Source organism: Pangasianodon hypophthalmus, chromosome 28, assembly GCF_027358585.1.
Source record: "Pangasianodon hypophthalmus isolate fPanHyp1 chromosome 28, fPanHyp1.pri, whole genome shotgun sequence".
Taxonomy (NCBI): domain Eukaryota; kingdom Metazoa; phylum Chordata; class Actinopteri; order Siluriformes; family Pangasiidae; genus Pangasianodon; species Pangasianodon hypophthalmus.
In genome coordinates, this window is record NC_069737.1 from 2,528,232 (window position 1) to 2,544,217 (window position 15,986).

The 15,986-nt window shown below is 38.6% G+C and overlaps 1 protein-coding gene across 31 annotated transcripts in view; it reads left to right on the forward strand.

The window, feature by feature from the left end:
- Positions 1–15,986, forward strand: part of LOC113545749 (neurexin-1a) — a 314,140-nt gene that overhangs the window by 145,700 nt on the left and 152,454 nt on the right. For 27 of the 31 annotated variants that reach the window (XM_053231012.1, XM_053231013.1, XM_053231020.1 and 24 more), the window contains one exon: positions 1,431–1,550. In XM_053231012.1, coding sequence (XP_053086987.1) covers positions 1,431–1,550 — 120 coding nt within the window. Of the gene's footprint in view, positions 1–1,430; positions 1,551–10,499; positions 11,455–15,986 lie in introns of those variants that run through there. The other 4 variants (XM_026945277.3, XM_026945278.3, XM_026945279.3 and 1 more) reach the window with 2 other exon arrangements.

Below are 15,986 nucleotides of genomic sequence, written 5' to 3' on the forward strand. Positions count from 1 at the left end.
CATCCATCCATCATCCATCTCTCATCCCTCTCTCATCCATCTATCCATCCATCCATTCAACCATCACCCGTCCCTCATCCATCTCTTATCCATCTCTCATCCATCTCTCATTCCTCTCTCATCCGTCTCTCATCCATACATCCTTCATCCATCTCTCATCCATCCATCCATCATCCATCTCTCATCCCTCTCTCATCCATCTATCCATCCATCCATCTATCCATCCATCACCCGTCCCTCATCCATCTCTCATCCATCTCTCAATCGTCTCTCATCCATCTCTCAATCGTCTCTCATCCATCTCTTATCCGTCTCTCATCCCTTTCTCACCCCTCTCTCATCTGCCTTTCATCCACCTCTCACACGTCTCTCATCTGTCTTTCATTCCCTCTCTCATCTCTCTCTCATCCCTCTCTCAATCATCTCTCAATCATCTCTCATCCCTCTCTCATCCATCTATCCATCCATCCATCCATCACCCGTCCCTCATCCATCTCTTATCCATCTCTCAATCGTCTCTCATCCATCTCTTATCCGTCTCTCATCTCTTTCTCACCCCTCTCTCATCTGCCTTTCATCCACCTCTCACACGTCTCTCATCTGGCTTTCATTCTCTCTCTCATCTCTCTCTCATCCCTCTCTCAATCATCTCTCAATCATCTCTCATCCAACTCTCACCCATCTCTCCTCCCTCTCTCATCCTTCTCTCATATATCTCATCAGTCTCTCAGCCCTCTCTCACCCCTGTCTCATCCGTCTCTCATTCCTTTCTTGTCCCTTTCTCGTCTGTCTCTCGTTTGTCTTTCATCCATCTCTCATCTGTCTGTCATCATTTCTTTCTTTCTTTCTTTCTTTTTTCTTTCTTTCTTTCTTTCACACTTTATTTTATTTTTTATTTCTTTTTTATTTGTTCTTTAACCATTTCTGTCTCTCTTTTTAATTCTTTTCTTTCTTTTTTCTCTTTCATTAATTTTCCATTTTCCTTTTTCTCTTATATTATCATTTGCTGTTTTCTTCCTTCCTTCCTTCCTTCCTTCCTTCCTTTCTTTCTCTTTGTCTCTTTCTGCTTTGCACTCTCTATTAATCAATAAGTGTGTAATTAAATGGAAGTAGAGACAGAACCCACTGCACGTGTGAATGAGACGTGAACGTGAAGGATGATGAAACAGGTTTACAGTTAGAGTTCATCTGATTAGAGAATCTGTGAAATTCTCAACATCTGGCTGAACAGCTGCTCTGTTTGCTGCATGGCTGAAGTAAATAATCCATCTTCATCAGAAGTTTTGATTCTGTTGCTGTTTGATCAGCCTCGTCTGTGTGTGTGTGTGTGTGTGTGTGTGTGTAAACCTGAATCACAGCTGATTTCCTCCAGAATGTTGAAGGAGATGTAGTCTCTCTCTCTCTCTCTCTCTCTCTCTCTCTCTCTCCAGGCCCCAGCACCACCTGTCAGGAGGACTCGTGTGCTAATCAGGGTGTGTGTCTGCAGCAGTGGGAAGGCTTCAGCTGTGACTGCAGCATGACGTCGTTTGGAGGACATCAGTGCAACGATGGTGAGTGAAATTAACCCTGCGTCTCATACTCATAATCTCCCATCATGAGACTGTTATAAGCTACCAGGCTTGCAGTTTGTCTGATTACAGCAGCTTTTTTTTTTTTTTGGAACAATACTTCCACTCCAATCCACGGTGAACACATGCAAGCAATGACACTGTAAATAATAATAATAATAATAATAATAATAATAATAATAATAATAATAATAGATTTATATAAACTAGATTTACATTGAATAAACAATGAGAAAAAGAAATAAGATGTAATGTAACAGTAACGAGCAATATAATTTAATATATAATTTAATATATAATGAAGCAATATAATTTAATATATAATGAAGAGAATCCACAGCAATTAAAGAAAGAAAGAAAGATAGAAAGAAAGAAAGAATGTTACACTAACAAGCAATATAATTTAACATATAATGAAAAGAATGCACAACAATTAAAGAAAGAAAGAAAAAAAGAACGATGAAGCTGCTAATGATTACACATTTTTATTTATTACTGAAAAACTTTACACTTTTTATCTGTTTATTGTTACATTTAACACACACGTTACTTCCTGTTCTCACTTCCTGTTATAGCAGCGTATAAACAGTCTTTCCCTCAGCAGCTTCTCTTTTTCTCTCTGTTATTAATGTCAGTTTACTGAGAAACTGTAAAAGCGTAAACTCCTCTGTCCTAAAGTTGTCGGAAAACATCTTCGGAAATTTACAGCTTTAATTCTGACTGCTACAAAGCGCTGACACTGGAGACTCCTTCCGTAAATGTTAATTAAACATCTCTTTGCAACAATGATAATTTATTTTTGTTAAACAACAACACACTTTTAATCTGTTTATTATTAACTTTATAGCTTATGTGCAGGAGCCGTCGCTTGTTACTATGGAAACGATAATGTATTAGTACAAAGGCATAAATGTATTTACAGTGATTTACAGCTGCTGTTCTTCTGACCAATCAGATTTGAGAACTGAACAGCGCTGTGGAATAAATGCAATTAATGTCATGTTATTGCAGCGGCTATAGACAACTGGAACATAGCTATATTATATCTAAATTCTTAGTGTTTTTTGGTATGACTCCGCCCCCAAGCTCCTCCTCCCAATGTTTGAAGGTAGAATTGAAGCAGGAAGTGATGTAGATGATAATATAATTACACTTTGATTAAACGTGCAAGTATGAACTATCGCAGAAATTTTCTTAACTGATTTATTTGATAATAAACATGACATTTTTGGCGTGTGTTAATAAAAAACTTGGGGGAGACAGAATTCCACTGCTTGTTTTTTAAGCTTGTGTACAAAACTAAAAAATAACTTGCCTAATTATTCCTTTATGGAGAATTACACTCGAAATGGACATTAAGGCTTTTTTCAGCTTTTTTCCTCACGCACAACAAATGTGACAAATTGCGTGAGCTTCATTTGTGAATTAGAAAACAACGACAAGTCCTGACCTACAAGCTCTGTTTCCTCGGTATTATCCGACTGTGTAAAGAGCGTGGAATACGAGCAAAACGCTTCATTAATGACGCTGTATTAATGCACGCAAAATGTCAGAAGCAGTCGACTGGATGAAAGGGAAAGTCATCTGTGTGCACTCACTTCGCAAAGGCGATTAAACGAGAGGATTACTGTAGACATGCGAGGCGAAAGGACGCAGCTGCAGTCGTGTGCTCTACCAGCTACACTGTGGACCGTGTGTGTGTGTCTCTGTGTGTGTGTGTGTGTGTGTGTGTGTGTGTGTGAGTGTATGCTAGTTTTGTTTAACAACCTTTTTGACTACAGTAATATTATATTGGTGATAAAATATGCTGCTGTGTGATGTGGAGCTTTCATTTAACAAACAACAGCAACAACAAAGATGAAGAAAAGAAAGACTTTAGTGACGCCGTAAAAAAGAAGGGATTAAATCATAGGAAATAGATTTTTAAACATTTTTTAAAAATTACTTTAATTTTCAGTTTTGTTGACTAAAACTAAATCTAGATTAAAACTTACAATAACCAAATTATGACTGAACTCTTATTCTAACTATTGTGTATTTTTGTCAAAAGACTAAAGACTAAAATAAAATTCAGATTAGCTGTTAAATTTAATGATCATAATGTTTTCTTTCTTCATTACAGCTCTTGGTCTGTTTTAAAGATTGGTTTAAAAGTATTTAGTCTTTATTTGACTCTGTTTCACCTTTAAAAAAAAAAGGGACATAAATTGTGGGATGAAAAATGCAGACTGATAAACTGAATCAAATTTAATGCGAAATTTCTAGGAATTAAGTAGTTAAATATTGTTTGATTTCATATGAAGTCGTGAGAGAAGATACTGAATCTAACTCTGCCTCTCACCATAAACCTTTGGCATGGGTAGAAAATATTCCCTATTTTTTCAGAATTAAATATTGAGTTGATTTTCTTTAACTGTAAAACTTCTTTTAACAACACGTCTGTTTATTTGCACAGTTTCCTACATTATTGCAGTGGGATTTAACCCTTGCTTCACCTCTACCTAAAGAGAGCGATGCGGCGGCGCTTTAGTCCTTTCTCTCACCTCCTCATCTGTACACTAGCTTCATCTTTCATGCTAATATGACCGTCACGCCATCGCGATCGTCATCTCAGAGATCGCTAACTCTCCAAGCTGAGACTCTGTGTCGTATAGCTGCAGTGCATTCTGGGAATACTTCTACACTGGATATCTTATTAATACGATGTTGCGGGAAAATGAAAAGTGTTTTTTTCTGTTAAAGCCCACTGTAACTGTGCTAGCACTAACAACTTCAACGTCAAAGCCGCAAACAATCGCTAACTTCTCACGGGAAAAAAACAGGAAAACAATCAGCAGCACAATCACTAAACACACCACAAACACTTAACGTGACGGAGGGTGGAGTCAGAATGGTCAGAATGACCACAAACTCCGCCTCCGCGTTCACTTCCGAGGTCAGAATACCGACGCGCATAAAATTCCGCAGTGTGAAATTTCCCAGATGTTGCTTTATTATCCAGTAAGTAGGCACTCGTGTAAGCTGCAGTCTAATTAATAATTATATTATGTCCACACTCTGTTTTTGCCACTTGCTCCATAAAATCTAACAGATGGCCTTTAGTGAACCACAGCGCTGAGCACCCAGAGGAGTCGTTCAGGCTGTAATTACACACACAGGCAGTAAACAAGCTCTTCAGCAGAGAGAGAGAGAGAAACAACACTTTAATAGAAGAATAAAGACAGATTGTGTTTCAAGTAGAAAGCCCTCATATGTCAGGATTTATATGTTTACTGTGAAATAGCATGATTAGCATTATGGAACTGTGATTATTTGAACTTTTTTATTTACTTTCTTTGGTTTTGTGGCATCTTGGATCATCACTAATATCTGATAAGAATGTTCCAGAAGAAATCTGAAGGATTTTTATCATTAAAAGGTGATTGAAAGAGAAAAGATGTGTTAGATAAGAAGCGAGTGTCGGGTGTGGAACAGTTACGTTCTTTCAGCTCGCTGGAAATCACCACAGCGCTCTTCAGTTCTGCGATCTGATTGGTCCAAAGGTGTTGATTTATTTTCTGTAACCATACAACTGTGTTCCTGCCTTATCCTTTCTTTTTTCCTTTTTTTTCTCTCTTGCTCATTCTTCATTTTGAGTCTTTATTTATTTTGGTATTATCGTTTCTTTCTTTCCCTCTTTCTTTCTTTATTTGTTTCTTTCTTGTTTTTTTGTTTTTTTTTTTTCCTTTTTCCTCTCATTCATTTCACTTCTTTTTCTCAGTTTGGCATTATTTTTCTTTCTTTTTTTTCTTTTTATTTTTTTATTATTCTTTTTTATCCTTTTACTCTCACTCATCACTCTTTTCTTTCTTTCTTTCTTGATTTATTTTCTTTTTCTTTTTTATATTTTTTTTCTGTCATCCATTCTTCATTTTTGCTTCTTCTTTTTCAATTTTATGTTTTGCCACTCTTTCTTTCTTTTTACAATTGTTGATATGGTGAAGTTTTCAGTAAGGAGAAGTTTATTTAACGTTTTTGGAAGGAGTCTCCAGTGTCAGCGCTTTGTAACAGTCAGAGGTAAAGCTGTAACTTTATGTTTTGCGACGTCTTCAGGACAGACGAGTTTACACTTTGGGGATTCTCTGTAACATGCAAAAAGCTGCAGGTTTTTTTTCTGTCTTATTTTTTTTTTTTTTGAGTGAGAGAATAAAGAGAGGCTGGGGATGGAACGACTGTTTCTAGCTGCTATAACGTAAGTGAAAACTTGCTTCCTGGACGTTCTACAACATTAAATGCATAAAAATTATACCTTGTCAATTTTTTAATAAGTAAAAATGATAATCATGGGAAAATTGCTGTGTGTATGAGAGGAATAAAACTCTTAGCGATCTGCTGTTATAGAAAAATAATAAACTCCACTTCATCATTGATTCATTTCCTACAACAGCATGACACTGTAGTGTTATTTTATTCTTATTCTAGGATTTTGATTTGCGTACTGTAAGGCTTTGCTTCTTTATATAAAGCTCTAAAGGACTCTAAATTGCTACGCTAGCTTGTCATTTTAAGGCATTTTTTTTTTTATCTCAGTCTTCATAAATCTCCAAACAGTCCAGATGTTTTGCACAAACCTCCACCAGCTCTTCTTTCTTATTAATTACTTGGTTCGAGGCGTGTTATAAGTTTGATATACAGTGAGTATTTCGTTCTCATTTATTATTAAGGAGCAGTGGTTTTCATTCGGACTGGTTCAGTTCACGTTATCTGAGGTGCATCAGTGGGAAGGAGTGAGTGTGGCCTAAAAAAAGCTGCGAGTGCTAAAAGAATAATATATAGATAAAGAATTAAAGAAACACACTAAATAAATGTTAAAATGGAGTAATTGCAGTGGTTTTGCGAGTCAGAGAAAGTATTCCTCTGGTTAGAAACCTTCATTTATTAATGAACAGCACATCATGCAAACTTCTCCACTTGACAAAATATTTTGGAGTTTTTTTCAGTTCCTAGTTCTCTCCCTGAAGGTTCCCTGTGTGAGTTTGATTTTTGCGCTCGGCAGCAGAATGTTAAGTGAGAAAGCTTTTTAATTGCAGCGTGGAGAACGGTGTGAAGCTTTAGACACATGTTAGCAACACAATAGCAGTGTGGAGCGTTCGCAGTGGGAGGCGTCTGTGCCGTAACCTCCGCTCAAAGTGTGAGGAAAATATAGAGCCATAAAAAATGAGCTAGTAAGACAGTTCATAAACTCATTTTTTACTTGAACCTTTTATTATTTTATTAACTATTTATGTATATGTAAGTGTGTGTGTGTGTGTGTGTGTGTGTGTGTGTATTTTCTCCTTTTTTGGAATATTTATTTATTTATTTATTTATTTTCTCTTTCTTATCTTTCTTTCTGTTCCTTTTTCTCTGCCCCCTCCAAAAAATTAATCCCTTCTTAATTATTACCAGTCCATTATTTATGTGAATGTATAATTTAAAATAAATTTTTAGCTGTCCTTTTTCCCCTTTTTTCTTCCTTTTTTAGTTTTTATTTATTTATTTACTGTACTCTTCTGTTCATATTTTTCTCTCTTTATTTTGTTTAAGATTGAAACTGCCACAGATACATATACCACAGCACTTTGCCATCAATTACAATGTCATGTGTGTACTTTTTGTCCATTTGTAGTTACATTTCATGCTGTAGAACATCCATGAAGCAAGTTCTCACTTATGTTATAGTAGCTATAAACAGTCGTTCCATCAATATCCTCTCTCTTTTTCCTCTCTTGAAGTTACTAAGACAAAAAAAAAGTCACAGCTTGTCGTTGTTATCAAGAAACTGCAAAGCGTAAACTCCTCTGTCCTGAAGATATCAGAAAAGTGCTGACACTGGAGACTCCTTCCATAAATGTTTAATATAGTTTACACAATGCTAAACTAGAGGTTATAAGGTTCCATTATGTGTGAGGTACAATAGCTTCATAAATACAAATGCAAATGTTCAGACACCAAACGTTGCGTCGTGAATGTAAATGTAATTTTTGGCCATGAATTGTTGCTTTCAGTTCAGTACTGTGCTTGGGGTAACTCTCCATCTCATGGAATATCTCATGTTGAATTTCTATGCAGGTTTGGATTTTCTTTTTCTCTGTGTGTCACTTCACATCACACCTCCACGTTTCCACTTAACTGAATTTCAGCAGTACTTCCCTTTGTTACGGGATTTTTTACTCCAGATGGTGATTTCCTTCAAATTCTAAGCACATGATTAAGCACTCAATCAAGCAATTGATTTAAACCTACAATCAGTGTCTCATTTTTGATAAGCCCCATTTAGTCTACACGAGCCTACAATATGTGCTTTAATATTACACAGAATGCTCTTGAAATTCTGGAGCGGTTGTGCTACCTGGCTGGATGGGTGACACACGGTCGCCGTCTTGGCCCTCACGCCCAGCTCTGTTTATAATTTTGTATTTAATACTTTATTTCCCCATATGCTCCATTTTACATAGCGTGTTTCTGCATATGCATGGGAAAGTCATGATTCATCAGAAGTTTTATGAGCTACAAGCCCTTCACCCCCTCCTCTTCCCTCTCCACACTTCATTTGCCATATGTGGACTAAGCGTGCCCTTGAAACACTAATGCCTGCAAACTTGCCTTTTTAAACTCATTTGTAAAACAGGAACGGCCGAAAATGCAAATGATGCTGCCATTGTTGGTGACATGTTCGCAGAAACCAGGATAGATGATGCTGTGTGTTTGTTATAGAAAAAAAAATCTTGTTGCAGTGTATTACTTTAATCTGAGGGCTAACAGGCTAACAGGCTAACAGGCTACCACTGCAGTATGCTGTATTGTTCAGTCTGCTTGTGTACTGTTAACATAGTAATTAGGTTAACCCTAACTTTAACCCTAGGAGTGGGTTTAATAATCCATAAAACTGTACATTTTAAATATTGGTTAAAAAGGTCCTACAATCAGGCAATCAATAAATCAATCAAATAAATTAATTAATAAATAAAATTTATAACTTTTTTTTTTTTCCCACTCACCCTCTTAGAAGTGGCTTTAGTAGTCCATAAAAATGTCACTTTAAATATTGTTATTAAATAAATAAATGAGATTTTTAACTTTATTTTTTATTTTTCTTTCACTTTTTTAATCATTTCCCTTTTTTTCTTATCACGCTCATAAAAGTGGCTTTTATAGTCCACAAACATTGTCACTTTAAATACTGTTAAAAGGTCCTACAATAAAGAAAGAAAGAAAGAAAGAAAGAAAGTGGCATATAAAATACTAGTTGAGGTTACAGCACACTGTGTGCAGGTTGTTGCATCAACTCGCATCATTGACTCTCGGCCCTGTGTACCAATGCATTTATTATCCCTCAGACTTCTCTGTCTGACACAGAACCCTCTAGTGTTCCTCCAGAGATCCTTTATAATTGTAATATCACCTTATTATTTCTTCATTATGAGGTGATATGGAAATGGATTGACGTCTTCAAACAGAAAGAAGTTTGGTTCCCAAAGTGTCCTCACATGAGGATCTTACAAAAATATTAATGATGTAGTGGTGTGAGGACAGTCAGGTCACACGAGGATGTGACCATGGTGTCTCTTTGCTCTCAAATCAAGCCCTGGTTGCAGGTTTTCTACACTTTTTATTTACAAATGCTTTCAAGCAAAATAGCACACTACACTGTAGTATTCTACTACAATCACACACTATTTCAGGATTAAAAAAAAACTGAAGCATCAAAAGGAGCTCAAAGGAGCTCTTTATTAAAGCATCCAAATGTGAAGTAGAGCATTCAGAAGCATCCATGCTGCATTGTAATACTCCGTTTCAGCCTTTAGGTGGCACTCCGGTATCAGGAGAAGCTTCAGATCTCTCAGAAACCTCAGGAGATGGTTGTAGTTATAATTACGCAGGTGGCAGAGGTAGTGAACGAGTTGAGCTGAGGTTCATTTTTACGACTGGAAAGCCAGGTGTAGCCCAATCAACTCAATCACCATATGACCAAAATGTTTTCCAGGTTTTCTTTGTGGAAAAAAAAATCCAAAAGACATGCTACCTTTTAACTATCTTTAGCTGATTGCCTTTGTCAAAGTGTATAAAACTAGCTAGAGAAAGAATGAGATCAGTCGTGTTAGATGTCATGCCTGGTTCTTCACAGCAGAACTGCTTCTCGAGGACAGAAAGAGAGAAGAAGAATGGAAGAAGAGGAGGAGGAGGGTGGGAAACTCACACTCGGATTGCCTCTGGTGGTCCGGAGGGATTTGAGGTGCTGTTTGTAGGAACAGGCCACACTGATCTGAGCCTGGAGCTTGAATATTGCATAGACATACACACAGAGTTGGTTGTTTTCCATTCAAGACTCTTCGTTCAAATTTGGATGTTACCGGATGAGTGGGTTGTGCGAATCCTGTTGGAGGAGGCTGAGGCTTACTTGAGATGACGTCATCCCAGTCGTCAGAGGAAAAGAAGCCAAAGTAGCTTCTGAACTTGAGGAAAGAAGCTGTGCAACTCCTTTCAATCTGTCCTTATTTTGATTTTCCAATGATTTCTTCTGATAAAGGAAAACAAGGAACCGAACCACAAGGGACCACTAAGAGACACTGCTCGAGAGTAAAGCAGAAAATTCCTCCAACCTTTTTTTTCCCAGTGGAGTTTGTGCATTGGGTGGAAAGACACTAACACAAGCAAGAACTGATCTGGGGGAAAGAGAAAGCACATCGTACCATGTATTTCTTTTCTTTACTCCATTTTTTATCTGCAATGCACTATGCAGCCTCTCCATTTGCATAGCCTCATCTCCCGATCTCTCTGTCTCTCTCTTGCTCCTTTGCTGGATGCTGAAGCTGAGACTCCCCCCTCCCTTCCTCCCTCTCTTTTCCTTTTCCCTCTCTCTCTCCTCCCTCCCTCCCTCCCTCTCCTCCTTCTGCTCTCTCTTTCACATAAACCTCCGGAGCTGCATTGCTGATGCCTCATGGCCACGGACTGCCTCGGCTCCAGGTGTTCCTACGTTCTCTCGCGTTTTTGATGGAGTAGAGCCTGTCTCTTTCTCGGATCTCCTGCAGCTGTCAGGACCGAGATGTGGCTTGTGCTTTGGATCAGCTGGGACCGGCAGAGCGTCTCTCAGGATATCATCCTATAGATCCCAGGGAGAAACTTTTGCATCCAGCCTTGAGGCTGTCAAAAGAAATACCTGGCTTGTTCTTGTTTCTTGAGTCCTAGTACCTTTAGGAGTTGCTGGCCACCAAGTACGGAGAGGTTCCTCGAGGCTTCCTTGTTCGCAAGTGTTATTACAGTCACCTCCGTGTGTGTGTGTGGTGAGGTGGGAAATTGAGCAAGCTGTAGGGAATAGACTCAGATTGCTCGTTCCAGCTCCAAGAGTGCCCTAATTTTGTGAAGGTTTTTTCCTCTTGCCTTTCTCGTTTTCCATCATGCTTGAAAGTGCTCTTATTCTTGCTGGAAAACTGTGGATTTTCTCTGACTGAGGAACAAGGAAAGGCTTCTCTTATCTAGCTTTGGGGTTATTCACACCGCTAGTTGCTGGTTGCTGGTCCTCTGTGGATTATCTTGCCATTTTCTTTTTCTTTTTTTTTTTTTTTTGAAGGTGTGTGTTCTTTTGCATACGGGTATATGAATGTGAGGAGCATGGGCCACCGGGAACGCTGAATCCCGAGTCTGTCCTGTTACACTCTCCCTCCTGTTTTCTCCTCTTGGGGGATGATGCCTGGGGGCTGGAGCACGGAGGCTCTTGTCTGGCCCTCGGCTGGCCGCATGGCCCTTTGCCTTGTGACCCTGACCCTTGGGGTGACATTGGGGTCTCATCATGCAAGGCCAGGCAAACATCACCACACCGTCCCGGCTGCCATCCACAGATTACCTGCTTCACTCCGTGCAGGACATGGTGGGTACCTGGTTCTCCTTCTTTGTGGTTACCATTTTTTGAGTCTCTGTTTTACCTCTGTGGCTAATATCAGATTAACTTGATCCCTATTTGTCTGCCTCAGCACGTTATGATTATATCCATATCTTTGCGCTCCCTGTGCAGATTAACTGGGATTAGAGGGCCACACTTGCCGCATGCTGTGTGCTTGGCCTGTCTCCGAGCTGAGCCATGTGTTGTCGCAATTTTAGAGACGTCAACATGGCCCATGGTTATATTATCCCAAAGGAACATGTAGGAGAAAGAGAAAGGATCTCTGGAATCAGGAAATAAGCTTTAAGATGAATGCACCAATATTTGCGTAGCTTCCATGAATGAGTAAGACGTCATCCCAATACTCAAGTGTGCTAGAGTTGGATTTTTTAAGCCAACTCTTTATGCGTAGAGTGCTATGTGGGAGTTTTGACGTATAAGTGACGTTAGTCCCTGTTTCTTTCCTCTTGGCAAAAACGCATAATTCTAGAAATGTAATCTTATTAATAATTATCTTTTATATTAAACAAGGATGGTGTTAATGATGACGATCATAATGACGACATTCTGAGGACAAGTAAGGCAGTGGATTTAGGCAGGATTTCATTTGCCAAAGCTGATTGGGTGGTGTGAGGCTTAGAGTCCTGCTGAGGCGGCTGGAGAACCAATTAGGCCACTCGACTAGTGTCTGTCTGCGAGACACACACAGATACAAATCCACACACCATCTCAGTCATCTCTCTATGGAAAAGCAGGTACATCCTGCCTGAGTCCTGTCAAAGAACGGTTTCCTCCACGTCTTTCCCCTCTAGAGTTGTGTCAGGAATGGTTAGACACTCGGATATGCCTGATCTGACATCATTAGGTTACATAATCCAATCTAGGACGCCACTTCATGACTGATAATGAAATTGGAAAGCCATTATGCATGAAGTAATGATGTCTTTTTGAGACTTTGTGTCTTCAAGTTTTTCCATTTCCTTTTTGCCATTCTTTTTTTTTTTATGTAATGCTCTGTCTTAGAGAAAGTGTTCATGATTTTGGGAACGTTATTGTTGGTTCAGTTGTTGAAATGTGCTATTAACCTAGTAGAGCATCTTCATTAGCACAGTAATATGCAGCAGCAAATCTATAAAAAGCAATACAGTGGTCCACATTTGTATAATGTCCCTTATAATGTTGCTTATATATCTGTCGTTGGTTTTGTATTGATTATTTTCTATACACAGGGGTTTTATTTTAAGCTACAGCTCTAGTGTACTGTTCCAATTACCAATCCACCCCTTCTTTTCTTTTCTCTTCTCTTTTTTGTGTCCTCTCCTCTTTTTGTCTCATCTCTTCTCTTTTTTTTGCATCTTTGCTCCTTTTTCTTTTCTTCTCTTTTTCATCTCTTGTTTTTTTTTATTATTATTTCTTCCTTTCTCTTCTTGTCTTTTCTCTATTTGTCCCGTTTTTGGTCTCGTCTCATTTTTTCCTCTTCTTTTTAATCTCTTATCATCCTTTTATATTCTCTTCCTTTTTTTTCCCTCTTCTTGCTGATTGGAGTCTTTTCTCTTCTATCCTCATTCATTTTCTTCTCTTCTGATTTTTGTCTCTGCTCTTCTTTTTGTCTTTTCTGTCTTTGTCTTCTGTTCTCATTTCCATTGTTCTCTTCTTATTCATTTTTCTTCTCTTCTCGTTTTTATCTTTTTTTTCTTGCCGTGCCTTCTCTTTTTGTTTCTTCTCTTCTCTATTCATTTTTTCTCTTCTCTTCAACAAATACATAAATATAAAACTAGTGTTCATGTTTGCATTGTGGCTTGCAGCTTGGTATTTTGTGTGTTTTGTGGTTTTTTCCCTATAATATCTGCTATAGATCTGCCATTGGTTCTGTATTGACAATAGTCTATACACAGGGGCTTATTTTAAGCTCCAGCGTACTGTTCTCATTAGCAGTGCACCGCCTGCTCTGTGTTCCCTGCCTATTTGTAAGCACGGCACGGCCCCTGACTCCCAGGTAGGCGGGTCTTCCAAGTTTTAAATACCACACTCTTCATCTAGAAGAGTCTCACGTCAGGTCTCATTTATTTAGCTCTAGATGTCATCCAGATATCTGGGAGAGTAGCATGTGTGTGTGTGTGTGTGTGTGTGTGTGTGTGTGTGTGTGTGTGTGTGTGTTTCCGCTGCTTATGTAACAGTACCTACTTTTTTTTTTTTCCATCGCTGCCACAGCATTTAGCACTCAATCCCACCTGATTAGCCCAAGCCGATACATGAGCATGTTTTACGCTCTGTTTCTACCATTAATTCAGCAACTTTACACTGAACCACTGCAACAAAATGGAGAAGCTGAAGGTTATTAATTTGAGATTCACTTTAAAACAAGAACATGGAGATAAAAGCGAAGACTCTGCTGGTGCTGTGCACTTTAAAATGCATGTCCATGATCAGGAAATCAGCATTGTCCCTGCTACGGTTTTCAATAAACATCTATAAAAACGTCAATTTGTCAAGCGGAATTGGGAAAATGATGCTGCTTTCGCAAATCTGAAAGTGCTTTTAGACAGTCTGTGGATGCTTACTGGCAATGATGAGACATTTCTGCAATTTGTGTAAAATTACATAAGTGCATCCACAAAAATGGAAACATGAATAAAAAGGTAAATTGTGGATGCATTTACTTCAAGTTAATGCGGTTGAGTGCAAAGGTTTGCATACCTGATGAAACATCGCACCATTTTACATTTGATCTACATCAGAATAAATAAATAAATAAATAAATCAAAACATACAGTGAAATTAATTGAAAAATATCTTGAAAAGGACCAAAGGCAAGAAACGTGATAAAACAGAGAAACTGTTACATGTGTGTGTGTGTGTGTGTGTGTGTGTGTGTGTGTATGTGAGAGAGAGAGAGAGAGAGAGAGAGAGAGAGAAAGATAGCAGTTCAGTTCATCGAAGAATGAGCACGAGATATTGGCTCACAAGTCAAGGTGTAATTCATGACAATTTGCACTCATTTTTAAAGATCACTGCAATCTCACCTGGAATTGGCAAGACTTCGCAAAAAGAAATGAAATGCATATGTTAACATTAGGTACTCAAAATCTCTCCCAATGAGGCCCACATTCCTTTTTTTGTTTTTTGAAAACTTACCTACAGCACTATACTATACACTATACCTATACCTATATATATATATAATATTTGTGATAATAAAGAAATGTCTGTGAAACCCAACAGAGATTACATTTGCCCATGGGTGTAGAAACCTTTGCACTTGACACTCACACTTTCTTGTTATAAAGCCTCATATTTTCCCCTTATTCTGGGACGTCAGTAATTGATTTTTGTGGCGAGGGCGGAATGATCCATGTACAGGAAAATTACTGCCGTCATGTTTAATAAGGCTCCATTTCACTGTGGCTTCTTTTCTTCTGCTTCAGTGAACATTATGGGGGCTTTTGGATGGATGGATGGATGGATGAGTGGATGGATGGATGGCTTGCAGAGGGCAGAAGGAGGTGTATAGTAGCAATGATCTTCATTGTGTTCTTTCTCTTCTGTTCCTTTCCATTCCCTTTATTTTTCTTCTCACTCGGTCTCTTCATTTTGCTTCTTTTTTTTCTTTTTTGTTTCTTCTGCTCTCTATTTACATGTGCTCTTCCCTCTCCTTTCTCTTCTTTCTGTCTGTTCTCTTCTCTTCTCTTCTCCTTTGTTTGTTCTCTCTATTTGTGTGTGTTCATTTTTTCTTGTTTTCTTTTCTATTTGTTTCTCTTTTCTTTGTGTCTTTTCTCTTCTTTTGTCTATTCTTTGTCTTCTCTTTTATTTTCTCTCTTTTCTTTTTCTTTTCTTTTATTGTCTTCTCTTCTCTTTTCCTCTGTTCTTTTTTATCTCTTTTCCATTTGTTTCTTTTCCTTTATATTTTTCTCTTCTCTTCATTATGTGTCTCTAGATCAGTGCAAAGAAGGCGTCTTTAAAGAAGTATTGATTTTTAGGCTGTGTTCTTGCATGACTTCCTCCGGATCAGGATACACACACAGGTCGATGTTGAGATTCCGAATTGGGATGTAAGGACGGAGTGGACAGATTGGACATCTCAGAGTTGTCCGATCTGTCAAGAGCATTGTTGTTAATCACTGATTTACACACTCAGTAATTCCATTGAAGCTGAAGATTTCAGTGGGACAATCCCCAAGCTGATTGGAGTCGATGTGTGGAGGTATGGACGTGTAGAGCTGTGGACGTGTGGAGGTGTGGAGGTATAGAGGTGAAGAATTGTGGAGATGTGGATATGTGGAGGTGTGGAGATATGGAGGTGTGGAAATGTAGAAGTGTGGAGGTGTAGAAGTCTGGAGGTGTGGATGTATGGATGTATGGAGGTGTGAAGGTGTAGAGGTGTGGAGGTGGGCACGGGGGAAGGTGTGGAGGTGGGGATGAGTGGAGGTGGGGATGTGTGGAGGTGTAGAAGTGTGGAGGTATGGAGGTGGGAAGTGTGAAAGTGTGAAAGTGTGAAGGTGTGGATGTGTGGACATATGGAG